Source organism: Dromiciops gliroides, chromosome X, assembly GCF_019393635.1.
Source record: "Dromiciops gliroides isolate mDroGli1 chromosome X, mDroGli1.pri, whole genome shotgun sequence".
Classification (NCBI taxonomy): domain Eukaryota; kingdom Metazoa; phylum Chordata; class Mammalia; order Microbiotheria; family Microbiotheriidae; genus Dromiciops; species Dromiciops gliroides.
In genome coordinates, this window is record NC_057867.1 from 49,087,492 (window position 1) to 49,105,971 (window position 18,480).

General features: G+C 40.3%; 2 protein-coding genes across 2 annotated transcripts in view; one reads left to right on the top strand and one right to left on the bottom strand.

Moving 5' to 3' along the window:
* Positions 1 to 18,480, bottom strand: part of GPC3 (glypican 3) — a 728,389-nt gene that overhangs the window by 385,344 nt on the left and 324,565 nt on the right. The gene's annotated exons all lie outside the window — the stretch shown is intronic.
* Positions 5,209 to 6,884, top strand: LOC122734069 (PC4 and SFRS1-interacting protein-like). Its single transcript, XM_043974756.1, has one exon. The coding sequence runs from the start codon at positions 5,319 to 5,321 to the stop codon at positions 6,318 to 6,320; it is 1,002 nt and encodes a 333-aa protein (XP_043830691.1). The 5' UTR covers positions 5,209 to 5,318; the 3' UTR covers positions 6,321 to 6,884.

Consider the following 18,480-nt stretch of genomic DNA (forward strand, 5'->3'; position numbering starts at 1 on the left):
ATTTTCTCCAGATAGCTTTTGAGTGAACTGACAGATTAGATTGTCAGTACTAGAAATGGAATTTATCCACAGAAAGGGTAGCTGATGGAAAACAAATCCAGGCACCTATTTGTCCATCTTGGTACGTGGTGTCAAGGATGTTGAGGAGATTTCAAAGGGCACCTCTAGGATTTTCATGTTGAACAGCTGGAAGGATAACTAAGCTTCTTTGGGGTCACTCAGTTTCCACAATGCTGGGGAACGTGGCTTCTCTATGGAGACCACTGTTCATGATTACATCTGCTGCCATAAGGGCCAATTAGTGCCATTGGAGAGAGAGAGATGGGGGGGGAGGGAAGGGAGAGTGGGAGAGGGAGAGGGGGGAGAGAGAGAAGGAGGGAGGGAGAAGGAGGGAGGGAGGGAGGGGAGAGAGGGAGAGAGAGGGGGGAGAGAGGAGAGAGAGAAGGAGGGGAGAGAGGAGAGAGAGAAGGAGGGAGAGAGGGGGAGAGGGAGAGAGGAAGAAGAAGGAGGAGGAGGAGGGAGGGGAGAGGGGGAGAGGGAAAGAGGGAAAGAGGAAGAGAGAGAGAGAGAGAGAGAGAGAGAGAGAGAGAGAGAGATTTCACCATCTTATTTCCCCCAAACTGTGTGACGAGACTAGACACAAATTAAAGACACAAATTTACATTCCCTTTAAAAAAAAGAAAATATTTGGAAAAGAAACAAGCCTCTGTGTGTGTTTGTGTGTGTGTGTGTGTGTGTGTGTGTGTGTTTGTGTGTTTATTGGGGGAGGGTGAAACAACAAACCAATTGCCCGATTGCCTAAGTCATTTACATTCGACTCAGTCCTTTCTTTCATTAGCTCACTTCCACAGTGCAAAGGTCTATGACAGATGTGCTCCAGACAATCCCAATTCATGAGCCTTGAAAAATCAGATGACTTCCCCTTGTGTCTTGCCTAGAAAGCAGTGTTCCAACAGCTTCTTGGGCTCACTTAGCCCAATAGCCCAGTTACTGAAAACACAAGGGCCACTCCAGTTTACTTTCACCATCTGGCTCAGATTCTCTCCTCCCCCTCCCCCAAGGTTGTAAAACTCTGTCCCTGTATTCCTGGGCTTACTATATTCGCAGCAAGTTATGAAGATGGCAAGGGAATCCAGCTAGGGTTCCAACATTAATTTAGAATGGTCAGTTTCTTCTGGGAAATAGGGGGGCTCAACACTTAAAATCAGGAGATGTGGGACTGAATCCATCTATAACAATTAATAGCTCCCAGTCCTCCTCCTCCCCCCCCCCCCCGCCCCCCTCTTAACTTCAGTTCTATCTTCTGTAAAATGAAGATATTCACGCTGACCTGTCTGGCAGGATTGTTAGAAGAAAAGTGCTTTGTAAACCTTAAGGCATTAATGAAATGAAAGCTGTTGACTCTTATTTACAAAGTGCTGTCAAGGTATTGTGGAGAACTTTAAAGTACTCCTAGCTTTGGATTTTTCCATTCCGTAGCAATCCCTGACTCCACAAAAGCTGGAATCATTAGATCTTTGAGACAGAAGAAATCTGGTTCCTATGCTCTCTGACCTCACAGGTATGACCACAGGTATCCCATGAAAGGGCTCATGGGATAGCCCCAAGGATGAAGCTTAAGAACTTGGCACACAAGATAGGCTCCAAAGTAGAGCACCAAGGCGCAAAGAGAAAAGCCACCTGGAACCGGAGATTCATTCAAGAGAGCAATCTTCTGATATAAAGAGATCTCACCTGACTTTCTATTTCCCTGCTTCAGGAACGACCAGCTCTGTAGGCAATAGCAAAGTGAGCCAAACCCAGAGGATTTGGCTTTTCTTGCTTTTATCTTGGGGCCTTCAGAAGGTTCACAGGGAGGAAGAAGCCGGTGTAGCAGTCCTCAGGACTATAGCCTACAGCTGCTGCCTTATGACCTTGCACAGAGTTCACTCAGGTGCCCTCCCTTAGCTTTCTTACTGTATTAACAATAGAGGCCTTAAAAATAGAGGAGCAGGGGCAGCTAGGTGGCACAGTGGATAGAGCACTGGCCCTGGAGTCGGGAGTACCTGAGTTCAAATCCAACCTCAGACACTTAACACTTACTAGCTGTGTCACTTAACCCCAATTGCCTCACTAAAAATAAATAAATAAATAAAAAATAAATAAATAGAGGAGCAGGGAGGTGGTTCAGTGGATAGAGGACCCGCCCTGAAGTTAGGAGGACCTGAGTTCAAATCTGTCCTCAGACACTGACATTTGCTAGCTGTGTGGCCCTGGGCAAGTCACTTAATACTGATTGCCTCCAGGGTGGAAAAAGTCTTCTAGGCCCACAAAACATCTCCAAATGAGAAAATTCTCAAGAAGAAAACAGCTTAGTATAATAGATAGAAAATTGCAAGTGGAGTCTGGAAAATCTAACTTAGCCTCTGTGTTTCTTTATCTTTAAAATGAGGGTAATAATAGCACCTACCTCCTTAGGGTCATTTGTGAAGATCAAATGAGATAATGCTAACTGTAAAACACAATACATATATATGTATATATTTACATGTGTGTGTGTATTCCATATATAAAGTATTATATATGGCTTTATAATTGTATATATTATGTGTATATATAATGTTAACTTTAAGGCACTATACTTGTAATTTTTTTCAATTAGATACAAGATTATTTTAATAAAATATATATGAAATTTTAGTTACTTTAATTAAAAAAGGTTAGTCTACATATATTTTACAAAAATACAATCTACTTGAAAAATATTTCTACCTGTATTTCCAATTATTTTTCAAATTTAAAAAAATCTCATTTTAAAATTATTTTTAAAATCAGTATTCTCCTGATAAAACAAACTAGTTGAATTTTTATTGCTTAAACTAAAATGTTTCAATTATGAACATTGTGATTTGCAAGTTTGCATTTTGTGCACATTCGACTACCATATAAATTATAATAATGTGATATATAGATATGATTTTGATTTTATTTTACAATTAATTTTTAAAAATACATTTAAAGCTCGAAGCTTTAAACTGCACTAAAATTTCTGGCACAAACTGTATAAATGTTAACTGTTGGGTTTTTTTAAAGATGTGGTTTAAAAAGCAGTAGAGAATTCAATATATACAACAGCAATACTTCTGAAAAACAGTCTATGAAGCTAAAATTTCATCCTGCACTCCTTTATTTTTCCTGCTGAAATAAATTCAGTAAATGTTTATTAAATGGGCACAATATAGTTTCATTGAGAGGCAGCTAGAAAATGGTATAATATGGAGATTCATGGTTTCATCCAGCATCCTGTTTTTATTGTCTACTGTGTGTATGGAAATGCCCTTTTCTGGTGTTTAAGTTCAAGATTAACACATAAAATTAAATTAAATTAAATTAAATTAAAGAGAGAGAGAGAGAGAGAGAGAGAGAGAGAGAGAGAGAGAGAGAGAGAGAGATGGATTGCAGCATGGAATTATGGATAGAGAACGGTCCTCAGAAAGACCAGGATTCAAGTCCTTTCTCAGGCACATCCTGGCTGTGTGTCCATGGGCCAGTTACTAAACGTCTCAGTGCTGTCAAGCCACAGTCTAAGATTACAAATTCGTACTCTGCATTGATAGTTTCCTATGCCACTGAAATCCCAGGTTTGAACTCCAGTTCCATTCATTCCCCCTCGCCGACAACCCCCCCTCACGGCCCCCCCAAACCCCCCCGCCCGCCGCCAGCGCCAGCGCCGCCGCCACCACCACCACCACAGCCACAGCCGCCGCCGCCGCCGCCACAGCCGCCACAGCCGCCGCCCCCTCCTTCCCCAAAGAAGCTGCTCTGTGCAAGGCAAGTATATTGGGTGCTGGGGGGGATATAAAAGGCAAAACCAAACCATTTTTACTGGGGCAACACAACAGGTATAAGAATAAGTAAATGCGAAATCATTTGAGGAGGAAGAGTGCATTAACCAGCGAGGAGGGGGGTGGGGTGGGGGTGGGGGTGGAGTCACAGAAGCTCCTGGTTTTGACAGGCAGAGCTGTGGATTTTCCAGTGCATTCCAGGAATAGGGGGAAGCTTGAGCACCCTAAGATAGTCTGGGGGTGGAATGCCGATTTGGGGGGGACAGCTAGCGAGGCGGGTTGTCTAGAATGTGCCATTCGCATCCACTTCAGGGGGCCAAGCAGCTGCATTGCACGTAATTGCTCACGGAAGCCCCCCTCCCCTCCCCCGGCGCCTCATAGCAACCAGCAGCAGGTGCAGAGGGATGCTCAGCTTTTCTCCCCTCCTGCAACCTGGCTTTTCAGAAGCTCCAGTGACTGCCGCCGGAGCAGACCAGTGATTTGATCCTACTACGATCGACCGTGAAGCGCATCTGAAGGTGTGTTATTTGGGGAAGGGGAGGGGGGGGGGGGGGAGGAAGGGGGCTTTTTCGACCCAAGAGTTTTGCCGAGGGGCGGGGGAGCGAACGTCGCCGAGCCCCCGCAGCCCAGCGCTTTGGAGCACAACGTATGAACGCCAGGCACAAAAGGGAGAGGGGAGCGGGGAGAGGGGAGAGGGGAGCGGGGAGCCGGGAGCTGGAGGGGCAGAGGGGCGACAGGGGAGGGGCTGAGGGGCGACAGGGGAGAGGCTGAGGGGCGAAACGGGAGAGGGGAGACGGCCAAGGCGAGACGGGAGAGGGGAGAGGGGAGCGGCGACACGGGAGACGGGAAGGTATCGCACCCCGGGGAGGAGGGGCGCGCGCGATTCCCCCTCGCGGCTGGCAGGGGAGGGGGTGGGGGGGGCGGGTCAGAGACGGCGATGGGGGTGGGGGGAGGGAGTCCAGCCCCGCAAGGCCAAGGCCAACGGCCACGCCAACGGCGGCGGCGGCGGCGGCGGCGGCGGCGGCGCGCGCGATCGCGGGGATGCGCAGGCGCATAGGTCCCTCCCGCCACTCTAGTGCCCAGCAGCCAGCCCCGCAGTCTGAGTGACTGGCTGGCTGAGCAGCAGGCGGAGCGGCTCGCTGGCTGCCTCGCTCCCTCCCTCCCTCCCTGCCTGCCTGCCTGCCTGCCTGCCTCCCTCCCTCCCTCCCTCCGGTTGATCCTGGGGCTCCGGCGCCTGCTCGAGCTCATTCACATTCTCATTCTCGTTCTCGCTCGCTCTCTCTTCAGCCGCCGCCGCCGCCGCCGCTCCGCAGCTGCCCGCGTCCGGCCGGCTCCCCGGCTCCCCGGCCCCGGCCTTCTCGCCGCCGCCGCCGCCGCCGCCGCCGCCGCCGCCGCCGCCGCCGCTGCCGCCGGTTCCGCGCGGCCCTGCCGCATCAGCCGCGTCTGCCGCATCACCGCCTGGGCTCCCGCGCCTCAGCCCCAGCGGCCGTCACCATGTCTTACAACTTCAAGCCCGGAGATCTGATCTTCGCCAAGATGAAGGGCTACCCCCACTGGCCTGCCAGGGTAGACGAGGTACCCGATGATGTGGTCAAGCCCCCGCACAACAAGCTGCTCATTTTCTTCTTCGGCACCCACGAGACGGCCTTCCTGGCCCCCAAAGACATCTTCCCCTACTCCGAGAACAAGGCCAAGTACGGCAAACCCAACAAGAGACGAGGCTTTAACGAAGGTCTGTGGGAGATCGACCACAACCCCCGCGTGAAGCCCTTCAAGAAGCGGCCTGTTGCCTACACTGAGGTAGAAGGTGGGAAAAAGGAGGGGGGCTCTTCCAAGGGAGATGGGGAGGGGAAACCCAGGTATGGCCCCATGGCCCCCAAGTCTGCGGGTGCAGCCTCAGCGGCCACTGCCTCCACTGCTGGTGTTCCCAGAGGGCGAAAGAGAAAAGCTGAGAAGCCTCTGGAGACCGAGGAAATCGAGGGAGCCAAGGCCACCACCTCCACCACTACCCTGACTCCTCAGGTGAGTCCCAAAAAGGGGAAACTATGGCCACCTCCCTCCCCAACCCCTGCTGCAGTGAGGATGAACAACCCCAAGGGGAAGGCCAAGATGTACAAGCTGACCAATCCTGGTGAAGGGGAAGGGGCTCCTGAGGAGGAGAAGGCCAAGAAAAGGGGGCAAGAGGAAAAACCACCCAAAAAGCAGCTGAGAAAGGATGAGGAGAGCGAGAAGGAGGAAGAGAAGCCCAAAAAAGATCTTGGCAAAAAAGAAATGAAGAAAGAAATTGACCCAAAAAGAAAACTTGGGAAATCAAGCATGGCTGCTGGCATGATGGGGTCCGACTCTGAGGAGGAGGGGGAAGAACAAGAAGGTGAAAGGAAAAGAAGATTATCTCGGAACTTTGAAGTTGTACACAGAAAGGGCGCCTTAAAGGGTCAGTTTGAGAAAGAGGAGGAGTCGGAGGTCGAACCTCAAACCGCTTGTAACCTTCAGTAAAAAAAAAATTTGAAAAAAGAAGAAAAACCATCCGGGGGGTCCAAAACAAAGCAGATACAGGTGATTTATCCAAGAGATGATCATCCTGTGACTCCCAGATGTCTGTTTTTCCCACCCCAGTGAAAAAGTCTTGTTCCTGTGTTGAAAAGTTTTTGAGGACTTTAGTGTTTATCTTTTTTTTGTTTTCACTGTTAAATAAGTTCTTCTGAGGCACGTTCTACCTTTCTTGCAGGTGTTTCTTTACTTAGCTTCAAAAAGGGACTGTTTGTGTGAAAGTGTTCAGAAGATTGGCTACATCAAGAATTGGGGACTTTAAAAAGGTGACTTTTTAAGCTAGGCATTGAACTGGAATTGTGATCTAACTGCACCCCTGAAAAGGGGCAAGTTGTGCCCTTTCTTTGGTGTTTCTTTGCGCTTTAATTGTTTACTGTTTTCGTGCTGTACTTTTTGTTTACAGAAATCCTTGACTTTTCTAAATGATATTTGGTACTATTTTAAAAACAGGTTAAAATTGGAATTAACTTAGTACTGCTAGTACAGCTAAATTAAAGTGGTAGATATTATTCAGCAAATCCATCTCTGTTTCATTATTTCTGGGGCACTTTGGGGTTTGGGGGGTTTCCTTTGGGGAGAGGGAGGGGGGCCACAAAATAGTGGGGTGGGGGTCACAAAATGGTCAGGGAGGTCCCTTAGTTATCAAAAACTTTATCTTGTTTGGGAGGGTCACAATTGCTAACCTTTACCCTTATGGTATTTTATCTTCCAACACCGGGCCCTGGATGGAGTCATAACAGGGAACTTCCAAGGGGGGGGGGGTGGAATCCTGGGTGAATAGGGAAGTTTCCCTATTTCTGGGGGCAAAAATGGGCCCTGGCTGGGAGGATACAACACGGGGAGGTGGCTGGAGCATCCTACAATAAACCATAATTGGTTTGGGAGGGGTGGGGTTTCAAGCTTTTGGGCCAGAGGAAGCAGTATCCAGATGAGAAGCAAGAAGAGATGGAGGCATCCACAATGAAGAACACGGTCCAAGGTGAACAAAATACATGATGGTGGGGTTAAGTGGGCTTAAAAGCAAAATAAGAGGGGGAGGGACAAGAATTTTCAAGGTGGTACTTGATTCTTAAACACATAGCTTGATAAAGGGTGAAAAACTGGGGGGAAGGTAAGGTAATAAGCATTTCTTACCACCTACTATGTGCCAGGCACTTTACAAACATCACATTTGATCCTCACAATAGCCCAGAGAGATAGGTCCTATAATTGCCCCCATTTTCCAGTTAAGGAGGCGGACAGAGGTTAAGTTACTAGTCCAGGGTCACACAGCTAGTAAAAGTGAGGCTAGATTTGGACTTAAGTCTTCCTGACTCCAAGCCCTGCACTCTCTTTACTATACCACCTACCTGCCTCATTCATACCTTCTCCTGTCCTATTTTTGTGCATAACACCTTCCTTAAATCCTCCCTTAAGGATCTACCCCATACAGTGGAAGGCTTCCTGAGGGTCTTAAAAAATTTCACCAACACTAGTGCCAAATTCCAGATTCCATCCTTTGCTCAAACTCCCATGTCAGCAAGGGATGACCTCCTACCTCTTTTTCTAGGTATTCCACCAAATTTTGGCAGGCAACAGATTGCTGGCAATCTGTTTCAGCCATATTACAACCTCCACCCATTGTCCATTGGATCCCCTTTGCTTCTACTAAGATAGCAATATATCTACTTTTAAAAAGCAACTCTAAGTAGCATTTAGATTATGATTTAAAATTTGTACAAATGCTTTTCATTCATTCATCACACCAAACACTGAGGTATTGCAGTTTATAAAAAAGGAAAGTGAGGCTTAGAGAGGCTGAATGATTTGCCTAAGTTTGCACAGTAAGGTTGTAATGGTAGAACTGAGGTTTGAATCTCCATCTTTCTGGACTTCCAAGTCCAGAGTTTTCTATTATACCATGATGCTCTGGTTTTGAATACGTGTTTATTTAATTTACAGCCACATAGGGTTGCTGTGGGGGAAATGGTGATATTAAAAGGAATCTCAATAGTAAGAAAGAACTCGTTCTCAGGTGCCCTTGCTATAAGTTTAGATATAAGGTCAGAGAATGGGGGTCTAGAATTGACACAAAGAGAAGATGGATAATTGAGTAATAGAAAATCTTTCTGGAAAGGGGGCAAAAATGAAATTTTAAAAACTAATAAACAGGAATAGCTGAAGAGGAGGGGGGAAACCACTTGAATGAGAAGAAAAAAGAGGAGGGAAAATATATAAACAGATAAAAGCGAGAATAGGGAACTGATTAAATCCTAAAGAGGTGACTAATGAAAAGAGGAGAGCAGGGGTGAGGGAAAAAGAGCCAGTGGGAACAGGGCCACCTTTAAAAAAAAATAAAATAAAGTAACTGAAGGAACAAAAGACTGTATTTACAACAGAAGGGGGAGAATCATAGCTAGAAAAAAAAAAGTTTTACAAACAGATGGAGGAAACTATAAACCTAACTTTTATAACTTTAAATGTGAATGCATTAAACAAAACCCTACAATCTGTTGCTTACAAGAAACACATTAAAAAAACGACATGCACAAAATAAAACTAAAGGTATGGGAAAATTTTTACTATGCATAAAATGAATTGAAAGAAACCAGTTGCCATCATGCTATCAGGCAAAGCAAAAACAAACATTTTAAAAATGAAAAGGGATAAACAAAGAAACTATTATGCAGAAATGAACCATAGAAAACAAAACAGTATCAGTAATAATTTTATATGTTTCAAGTGATTTAACATCCAAATTCATAAAATAAATATTATCCAAGTTTTAAGAAGACACAGACAGTAACTATAACATAATAGTTATAGGAGATTTTGACATCCCCTGCTCTGTTTTTAAACATCCTTTACTCTGATTTTTAAAAAGCAAATATATGGAACTGAACAAATCATTGGAGAAACTAGAGTTAAAAGACTTATGACATCCTCCAAATGAAGCATCAAAAGAACACACACACACACACACACAAGTGCGCGCGTACCATATGGAACTTTTTAAAAAAAATTTACCTTGTATTAGAAAACAGATATATTGCAAATAAATTGGGTTAGTATATCTTTTGTTGACCATAATACAATAAAAATAGAAATTTGCTCAAGAACCACAAACAAAAGATACAGACCCTAATGGAGACTTAACAATGAAATATCAAGTAATGAATGGGTCAAAGAAAAAATCATAGAAAGAATTAATAACCATGTAAAAGAAAATGACAGTATGATTAATCATTAAGATTTGGGGGATGTAGCTAAAGCAGTCCTCAGGGGGAAAATCATATCTTTACAATCAAGCATTAAACAAATTAGAAAAGGAGAGGGATAATGAACTGAATATACATTTTTAAAAAAATAGAATATAAACAAATAGCCAAACCTAAAATAAGCACAAAAGAAGATATTAAAAATTAGAGGGGAAATAGATAAATTGGAAACAAAACAATCAGAAATTATTTTTTAATTTATTTTTTTTTCAGAAATTATTTTTTAAAACTTAAATGCCAATTCTTTGAAAAGAGTAATAACTGATATATACTTAGGTAATCTAATTAAGGAGACAGCAGAAAATCAAATCAATAAAATAGCAAATAAATAAGGAAAAATCACACCAAAATCAGATGAAATAATAATAAATAAATAATGAATAATGAAATAATAATCAGAACCTATTATGTACAGCTGTATGCCAGCTAAACAAAAACACAAGAGAACTGGTGGAATATCTCCAAAAATATAAAATACCCAAACTATCAGAAGACCAGATAGAAATATTAAATAACCCAATTTCAGAAAAGGAAATAAATCTAGCTATAAAGGAACTACCAAAGAAAAAATCTCCAGGAGAATGCTATCAAACTTTTAAAGAACAGTACTTGAAAATTTATTCTCAAAAACTGAGAAAGAAAGCATCTTACCATAATCCTCTTATGAGACAAATACAGTTCTAATACCTAAACCAAGGATTGATAAACATAGGAAGAAAACTATAGTCCAATATCATTAATGAACATTGGCTCAAATTTTAAAAATAAAATCCTATCAAACAGGCTACAGCAATTTATTCAGGAAATCATTCATTATGATCAAGTGGGAGTTATACTAGGGATGCAAGGATGGTCCAATGTTAGGAAAACAATCAAATAATCATTAAAAACGAAAATGGGGGGCAGCTAAGTGGCACAGTGGATAGAGCACCGGCCCTGGATTCAGGAGGACCTCAGTTCAAATCCAGCCTCAGACATTTAACACTTACTAGCTGTGTGACTCTGGGCAAGTCACTTAACCCCAATTGCCTCACCAAAACAACAACAACAACAAAAACCCCGAAAATATTAAAAACCACATCATCATCTCAATGGATACAGAAAAAGCCCTTGACAAGGTACAACACTCCTTTATGCTAAATACTATGCAGCATATAGATATAGAGGAACCTTTTATTAATATCATAAAAAGCATCTATTTAAAATCAAAAGCAAGCATCATATGCAATGGGGATACACCAAAAACCATTTCCAATAAATATGGGAGTGAAGCAAAGATGCCCACTCTCCCCATTATGATCTGATATATTTCTAGAAATGCTAACAATAGCAATTAGACAAGAAAAAGGAATGAATGCAATAAAGACAGGTAAAGAGGACATAAAACTATTCCTGTTTGCTGACGATAGTATGGATTGCTTGGAAAATCCTAGGGAATCAGCAAAGAGATCGAGACAATGATTTCAGCAAAGTTGCAGGTTAAAAAATAAATCCTCAAAAATCAACAGCATGTCTATAAAATAATAACAAAACACAAGTAGCAATAATGGAAGGCGAAATTCCATTCCAAATAACTACAAAATGCATAAAATATCTGGAGATCAACTGTCCAAAGCAAATAAAAGATTTATATAAATTCAATCACAAAGTGCTCCTTAAAGACACAAAGAACAACTTAAATAGCTGAAGGGATATTCATTGGCCATGCCTGGGCCATGACAATATATTAAAAATGACAATACTACCTAAATTAATTTATACTTTTAATGCTATACCAATCAAATTTCCAAGGGGTTACTTTACAGATATTGATGAAAATAATAACAATTTTGTTTGGAAAACAATTTGTTTGGAAAAACAAAAGATCTAGAATATCAAGTGAAATGATGAAAAGAAGTGGGGGTAAAGAGGGAACAGCACTTTCAGACCTCAAACTATATTAGAAAGCAGCAGTCATCAAAACCATCTGGTATTGGTTAAAGAATAGAGATAGATCAACAGAATGGACTAGACAAGGGAGATTCAGAAGCAATAGAACTTAATAATTCAGTGTTTGATAAAGTAGAAAACACAGATTACTTAGGGAAAAACTTTCTAATTGATAAAAATTGCTGGGAATACTAGAAAGGAGTCTGGTTGAAATTAGGCTTAGAGTGAAACTTTAAACCATACTATATTTAAACACACTATATTCTAAACACATCTATGACCTTAATATTAAAGATTATACTGTGAAAAATAAGAGAAACAGATCATAGACTTTTTACAACTATGGGTAAGAGATGTATTCTTTTTTGTTTGTTTGTTTTTTGGTTTTTTTGCTAAGCAATGAGGGTTAAGTGACTTGCCCAGGGTCACACAGCTAGTAAGTGTCTAGTGTCTGAGGCCGGATTCAATCTCAGGTCCCCCTGACTCCAGGGCCAGTGCTTTATCCACTGCGCCACCTAGCTGCCCCCAAGAGATGTATTATTTATTTATTTATTTATTTATCTATCTATCTATCTATCTATCTATCTATCTATCTATCTATCTATTTATTTATTTATTTGCGGGGCAATGGGGGTTAAGTGACTTGCCCGGGGTCACACAGCTAGTAAGTGTCAAGTTTCTGAGGTCGGATTTGAACTCAGGTACTCCTGAATCTAGGACAGGTGCTTTATCTACTATGCCACCTAGATGCCCCCCCCCCCCACCAAGAGATGTATTCTTAACCAAACAAGAGATAGAGGCAATTATAAAAGACAAAATAGGTAACTTTGATTACTTAAAACTGAAAAGCTTCTGCAGAGACATTAATACATCTAGGAAAATAAGGTAAGTGTTTGAATGGAAAAAGTATGCATATCAAATTTTTCTAATAAGGATTTCGTATTAAGATATATAAACATTTATATATGCACATGTATACATACATATATATGACTAACAGCCATTCCCCAATAGATAATTGGTCAAAGGATATGAACTGTCCTCAGAAGAAGAACTGCCAAGTATTTACAACCACATGAAATAATGCTTCAAGTCAATAATAATAATAGAAATACATATCAAAATAATCATGAGGTTTGGCCTCACGCCCTGCAAATTGGCAAAAATGACAACAATTGGCAAGAGCTAATGTTGGAGGGGTTGTAGAAAGACAGGCAGACAAATACATTGGAGGGGAGCTATGAAATGGTACAACCATTTGGGAAAGAAATTTGGAATTATGCAAATAAAGTGACTAAAAATCGCATACTTTGAACCAGAGACTCCATTACTGGGTTTATATTCCAAGGAAGTCAACAATACAAAAAAAAGTCCTCATATACTCCAAAATATTTACAACAGAACTTTTTGTGTTAGCGAAGAATTCGAAACAAAGTAGATGCTAATCATTTGGGGAATGGTTAAACAAATTGTGGTGCACTAATGTAATGGAATAGTAATGTGCTATAAGAAATGATATGTGAGGAATAGCAAAACATGGAATGATCTACATGAAATGGTTCAAAGTGAAATAAACTGAACTAAAAAAAACAATATGCACAGGGACTATAACAATTTCAACTGAAAGAACAATACACCAACAAAATAAAAAGTAAAAGTAACAAAATTTTCAAGGTCAAAAAGGACTTGAATAAAGAGAAATGAGGAAACAGGCTCAATCTAGGCCTTCACGGTAGGTGGGATGTCCACAGTTGTAGCACGTCTTACAACTTTTTCAATGTATTGGTCAGTTGTACTGACTTTTTTTCCTTTCTACATATGAAGTGGTTTTCTGGGAGGGGTATGGAGAGGGATATATGATGATGGATGGTGATGTAAGAGACAGCAAATATAAATGAAACTTTAATCTTTTTCGGGCCACACTTGGAAATGTCATGGGTTATATGAAGGCCATGTGTTAGACATCTCTGAGGTAGAGGGCCCTGTGGATGTCCATGACATGAAGTCACAGAATCATGTTCCTGAATGGTTTAAAAGATAAATAAGAATCATAAAAGCAGAATATATGGCCTGCATAGCAAAAATAATTAACAGACTAGAAAAACTTAAGTCCATGGTGGCATAACTCACCAAAGAAACAAAAGAAAGAATAATTGATTGGAAATGCAAATACACAGAAATAAGAGATGATCTGGAAGAAAAGAAGCAAAAAGTAAGGATGTTAAAAGAAACAAAACAAAATAAAGCAAACAACAACCAAAAAAACCCATGATTGCCGGGTGTGCAAAACATATTGATCTTGAAGACAGTGTAGACAACTTAAGGATTAAAGCTCTCCCAGAAGAACATGACAAGTAAAAAAAAATTTGCACAGCATGATACAAGAAATATACCAGAACTTCTGAAAAATTAAGTGCCAGACAAAAAAATCCACAGATTGCTTCCAGGAAAAAAAACCATGTTGCAAATACATACTGATTAAACTTAACAATTTCAATGACAATCAATAAATTCTGTAAGCAACCATGAGAAAGACCTTCAAATATAAGAGAAAGGAAATTCAAATAACACAAGACTGTACCACACTCCCCTCTCCTCCAGGAACAATAAGAAATGGAATCATGTTTTCTGAAGAGCAAAGGAGCTCAATATGCAATGCCAAATGACATCCCTTGCAAATGTGAGCCTATTGATAAAATATGGACATTCAAAATTTTTTTGGTTGGGCAATGAGGGTTAAGTGACTTGTCGAAGGTCGCACGGCTAGTAAGTGTCAAGTGTCTGAGGCTGGATTTGAACTCAGGTCCTCCTGATTCCAGGGCTGGTGCTCTATCCACTGTACCACCTAGCTGCCCCTGGGACATTCAATTTAAAAAGAGATATTTAAAGAACTCCGACAAGGAAAAACAGACCTGAGAAAATTAGATCTTTTACAAACACCTCAAACAATAGAAATACAAGAAATTTAAATGAATGCCACAACCAAGGAAGGCAAAGATAATTACGCCAGAAAAAGGTGGGGGGACTAAAAAGAAAGACATCTGTGGAGTAGACAACAAGAAATAGAATAACATAATAACAAATAGGGGCCATTAAGAGGTTTCTAACAGGACATGAGAACAAAGTGAAAGAAGAATTCAAATAGAAGTGATTGTGGGAAAACAGGCCTGAAACATCACTGATTTCTTCACAAAACCCTGGATATAGGGAAATGAAATTTGGGGGGGGGGAGGGGAGGATTATATTGAATAGGAGAGCACATAAGAGGGAGAGAGGGGAGGAAGAAGACAGAAGGGAATATGTGATACACCCTAATAAAGTCAAAGGTTAACAATGAAAGGGAAATAACTCCTTTAGCCTCTAAGGAATAGGAGGGCCTACAGTAGAATAAGTAGGGAGGCAAAGGGAGGGATTAAAACAGCGAGAAAGAGAGAGAGAAAGAAAGGGGGAATCTTGGTTCAGTGGTGGGAGAGGATCCCACTGAAGAACACTCCCATAGGGGGAGCGAGAGATTTTATAGTGAGAGATGGGGACATTTTAATGAATATAATCTGTAGAGATTTGGTGCTTAAAGAGATCACTCATCTTGTTGTAGGAGAAGGGAATCAGAGATCCTGGGGGTGGGAGGACTGGTACCCAAAAGAGTGGGAGGGCATGGACCCAGAGAGGAGATTTTGTTTCAAATGGGGATAAAATGAACATAAGGAGAGCAAATAGGTAGTAATGAAGTACACAACCAGGAACATAGGAAAATTCCTACAATGTGGCAATACTTCTATCCTTTCTATATTCTGCAGTAATTGGCATTTTATTTTTAAGAGTGAGATACAGGGGCAGCTAGGTAGCACAGTGGATAAAGCACCAGCCCTGGATTCAGGAGTACCGGAGTTCAAATCTGGCCTCAGACACTTGACACTTACTAGCTGTGTGACCCTGAGCAAGTCACTTAACCCCCATTGCTCCACAAAAAAAAAAAAAGAGCAAGATACAACAGAAGAAGGGAGCCTAGGGTAAAATCAACAGGTCAGTAACAGAAACTGTTTAGCCAGGGGAATCAAAATAGGTACCTTCGAATTTTTAATTCCATGAGGAGTACACAGACTACAAAAGAAGAAATAAATTTAAGGGGTATGATTCAAAGAATAAATATCTAGAACAGACAGAAAGAGAAGATAAATAATGAGAAAAATAAATATTTTTTAGAAAAATGTAGAAAATTCTATTTAAAAAACTAATTAACATAATAAGTTGAAGAGAGTAAGCAGTTTCATTCAACTACCGAACTGAGAGGAAAAAAGGAGAAGAATTAAATCACTAGATAAAAGGAAAAAAGAAACTAATAAGTTATCCCAAACTCCAAAACTAGGGAAAGGAATAACAAATGGGAGGGGGGGAACAACTTGAGGGTAAAAATAACAGAGCCAGTGGGCAGAGGGTTGCCTTAAAGTAGAAGAAATCCTAATTAGGAAAAAAGGAATATTAGAGACAAATAGAGAAAATATATGTCTAAATCCCATAAATTTAAATGTGAATGCATTAAACAATCCAAAAAAGGGTAAAAGAGTGACAGATCAGGTAAGAAAACAAAACCCCAGCATCTGTTGCTTACAACACACACCCCTTAAAAACAAAGACATAGAATAAAAAAGAGGAGGTAGTAAAAAACTAAATTTACTATGCATCAATGAGTTCAAAAAAGCATTAGTTGCAAACATGCTATCAGACAAAGCAAAAACAAACATTCACAACATAAAAAGAAACAGACAAGGATATTACATTGTACCAAAGGAACAATGGACAACAAACCAATGTCAGCATTAAACTTTTATGCTTGAAATACTTTAACATCTAAAAGGAAAAATGAACTAAAAAGATGTAGAAAGTAATAAAATAATGACAAGAGATATAAATGTCTTGGAGGCAGCTAGGTGGCATAGTGGATAAAGCACCGGCCCTGGATTCAGGAGGAGCTGAGTTCAAATTGGGCCTCAGACACTTGACACTTACTAGCTGTGTGACCCTGGCCAAGTCACTTAACCCTCACTGTCGAGAGAGAGAGAGAGAGAGAGAGAGAGAGAGAGAGAGAGAGACAGAGAGAGAGACAGAGAGAGAGACAGAGAGAGAGACAGAGAGACAGAGAGAGAGAGACAGAGAGACAGAGAGAGAGAGAGACAGAGAGAGAGAGACAGAGAGAGAGAGACAGAGAGAGAGAGACAGAGAGAGACAGAGAGAGACAGAGAGAGACAGAGAGAGAGAGAGACAGAGAGAGACAGAGAGAGAGACAGAGAGAGAGAGACAGAGAGAGAGAGACAGAGAGAGAGAGAGAGAGAGAGAGAAGGGGGGGGGGTCTCACTCTCACTTTTGTATAAGTTTAACCAAAAGAAAAAAAAAACACAGAGAAGATAAAGAACTGAACAAAATGCTAGAAAAACTAGAGCTAAAAACTGTATAGAATCTTCTAAACAGGACTGCTAAATAATATGCATATTTCTCAGACCCACTTGGAATTTTAAAAACTTGACTATGTATTAGAGGACAAGGATATTACAAACAAATATAAAAAGGTAGAAAGAGTAAACACATCATCTATAGACCACAATTTTAAAAAAAGAAAGAAAAAGTCAGTTTAGGGAGCACAAATGAAGGACAAAAACTAAAGGGAAACTTAACAACGAAATCCTAAATAATAAATGGGTCAAAGAACAAATCACAGAAACAATAATATTGCAAAAGAAAATGATAATAAAAAAAACATACAAAATTTCTGGGATGCAGATGATGCAGTTTTTAGAAAAATCATATCCCTACAAACATATATTAACAAAATAGAAAAGGAAAGGACTAATGAACTGAATATGCATTTTAAAAACTAGAAAGGCAACAAAAAACAAACCTAAAATAAACAGAAAAGATGAGATATTAAAAATTAGAAGAGAAAATTAGAAATTGGAAACAAAAACCCTATGGAAATGATAAATAAAACTAAAGGCTGATTCTTTGAAAAAAGAAATAAAATTGATAAACCTTTAACTAATCTGATTAAAGACGACAGAAAATAAAATCAACAAAATAGCAAATGCACAAGTTGAGATCACAACAAAATCAGATCAAATAAAAGAATGATCAGAACCTACTATGCAGTTATATGCCACCAAACTTGTGAGTAGAAAAGAAATAGGGAAATGCATTTTAAAAAATATAAAATACACAAATTAACACAAAACCAAATACAGATACTCAGAAGGGAAAATGCTGTCAAGAAATTACCAAAAACCCTCTTGGTATTGATTAATTCAGAGGAGAATTTTAACAAACTTCTATTTATTTAAATTTATCAAAGAATAATTATTGCCAACCTGGCACAAATTATTCTCAAAAATTGAGCAAGTACCCTACCTGACTTTTTGTTGTTGTTGTTTTTCTGACTTTTTAATAAGACAAATAAAGTACTAATACCTAAGCCAAGGAAGATAGAGCACAGGAATACTACAGACCAATATTTTAAATGTATATTGATTCAAATATTTTAAATAAAATCCTGTCAAACGAACTATAATTCACCTAAGAAGTCATTCATGACCAAGTTGTATTTATATCAGGGATAAAAGGATGGTTAAACATTAGGGAAATAATTAACATAACTAATCATATTAAAAAGAAAATCATCCCAAATTACATGATTATCTCAGATGCAGAAATAACTTTTGATGAAGTATAACATTCATCTACAAAATATAGACAGAGGAATTATTTTAATAGTATAAAAAGTATTTAAAACCAAAAGCAAACATTATATGAAACACAAATATAATGAAACACAAATATAAAGCAAACATCAAATCTGGCCTCGGACTCATACTAGCTGTATGACCCTGGGCAAGTCACTTAACCCTATTTGCCTCAGTTTCCTCATCTCTAAA

Coding starts and splice junctions, on each gene's coding strand:
- LOC122734069 (XM_043974756.1), top strand. CDS start 5,319: ATGTCTTACAACTTCAAGCCCGGAGATCTGATCTTCGCCAAGATGAAG.